The sequence below is a fragment of the Galeopterus variegatus genome, unplaced genomic scaffold, assembly GCF_000696425.1.
Source record: "Galeopterus variegatus unplaced genomic scaffold, G_variegatus-3.0.2 Scaffold1678, whole genome shotgun sequence".
NCBI lineage: Eukaryota > Metazoa > Chordata > Mammalia > Dermoptera > Cynocephalidae > Galeopterus > Galeopterus variegatus.
In genome coordinates, this window is record NW_007727789.1 from 124543 (window position 1) to 126353 (window position 1811).

At 53.5% G+C, this 1811-nt stretch overlaps 1 protein-coding gene across 1 annotated transcript in view; it reads left to right on the forward strand.

The window, feature by feature from the left end:
• The window catches only part of LOC103595106 (cAMP-dependent protein kinase type I-beta regulatory subunit-like), a 136880-nt gene that overhangs the window by 106980 nt on the left and 28089 nt on the right, over positions 1-1811 (forward strand). The window contains exon 7 of the mRNA XM_008578421.1: positions 992-1052. Coding sequence (XP_008576643.1) covers positions 992-1052 — 61 coding nt within the window. The remainder of the gene's footprint in view (positions 1-991; positions 1053-1811) is intronic.

A 1811-nucleotide genomic window follows, 5' to 3' on the forward strand; every position in this document is an offset into this window, starting at 1 on the left:
ATGAGGCTGTTTGAATTTTAACAAAACCAGGCTTACTGCTTGCCTGGTGGACTGTACCTGTCTGTTTTCTGAATGCTCAGTGCTGAACAGTACTCACCAGCAGGGCTGCTGTGGGCGGTCATGGAGCCTGTGTGCTGTACAAAGGCACGAGGTGGAGGGGCGAGAGGGGCCGAGGTCCAGGCTGCTTTCTCCTTCCCAGGCTGGTGTTGACCGCCTGGAGGTGGGGCCTTGTTCTCGTTTGCACAGAGCCCATCAGCTTGCTGAGGCGTGTGCCTTTTCCTAATTGACATCTCTAATTCTAATTTCCAGAATGAATTCCAATCTCTAATTCATAGAACGGCTGACAGGGCCCTGTTTATTGGTTCTGTCTTGTTCATCATACGTTTATTGGAGGAGGCGTAATTTATTGGTTCAAAGAAACTAGGAATGATGCAGGTGGATCCCGCTTCAGGCATGTCTGGATCCAGGGACTGAGCCAACGTCAGCTGCGCTCTCTCTTTGACATCCCGTGGTGTGATTCTGTGTGTTGGCTTCAGTTTCTCTCCAGAGGTGTGGTTGTAGGTGGATGGGGGGATTGTGGGGTAGGCCAGGTGACCCTGTCTGCAGACAGCTCCCTGCATTCACCATCCTAGATTGCGACCCTCCCCACCTCAGTTCGTAGAAAACTAGAAACAGGGCTCTGGTCGTGCGCTCTGCTTGTGGAGCGGTAACTGGCCCAGCTGGATGGGGTCCTCTGTTGCCGGCCGGGGCAGTTAGAAACTGTGGTGGAAGCCCCTTCAGAAACTTCCCAGAAGGAGGGAGGAGAAGCTGGGCGTAGGAGACGGTGGCAGTTCACAGAGATGCCTGATCATTTGAGGGGCTTTTGGCATTCGGAATGCTTAAAGGGTCTCCTTTTAAGAGTTCAGAGTCATTTGGGGGAATGTGGAAATGTCAACATGATTCAGGCACGAAGAGCCGCTTTCTACTCTGTGTTTTTCTTTCTCCCAAACAGGGCAGCACGCTGAGAAAACGCAAGATGTATGAGGAATTTCTCAGCAAGGTCTCCATCCTCGGTCAGTGGGTCCTGTCCTCCCTGTCATGCCTCTGTCTGTCCATGTGTGGCTTCCTCTGTGTCCTCATTTGAGCACCTGTTGTCCAGCCCTGGCTATTTCCCACTCCCTGTGTGGCTGGATAGTTAAGTGTTTTTGGTATTATGCAAGCTTGGGACACAGCCCACACGCACATACGTGTGCACACACATGCACACACATGCATGTGCGGGTACACGCATATATGTACACACACTGTTATTTGTTGGCAAGGCCGAGAACCCCATGTCCCCTCCCATGGGTACTGATTGTCTTTCCATCAGTGTGTCTGTCCCTCCCTCTGCTGTCAATGCCGTCAACTCCAGCCATTCCTCCCTGTTAGCGCCCCGTGAGCTGAGTGACTTTGCTTTCTAGTAAGCGTGGTGAGTTGTTTTGAGCTTCTTATCCTGGCCTGTTTTGATGTATCCTGAGTGTGGTTTCTTCTCATGCCATCCCTACCCTTCCTGTCCCACCTTCATGGATCTCAGTCCCTGGAGGGACAGTGGAGGCCGGCAGGTATCACAGGTGCACCCCGGGCCCTTACACACTCAGGCGAGTCTGCTCACTGGTCTTGTGGGGAAGATGCTCCTGAACCCATTTTACATGTGATGAAGCCAGCCGGGGAGGAAGAGACGCCGGCTCTGGCTCTGCCTCTGCCCCGCCTGGCACCTGCAGCGGCTCCTCACCCCTCCTCCATGCACCAGAACAGCCAGAGTCGTGCCTGCGTGTGTGTGTGTGTGTGTG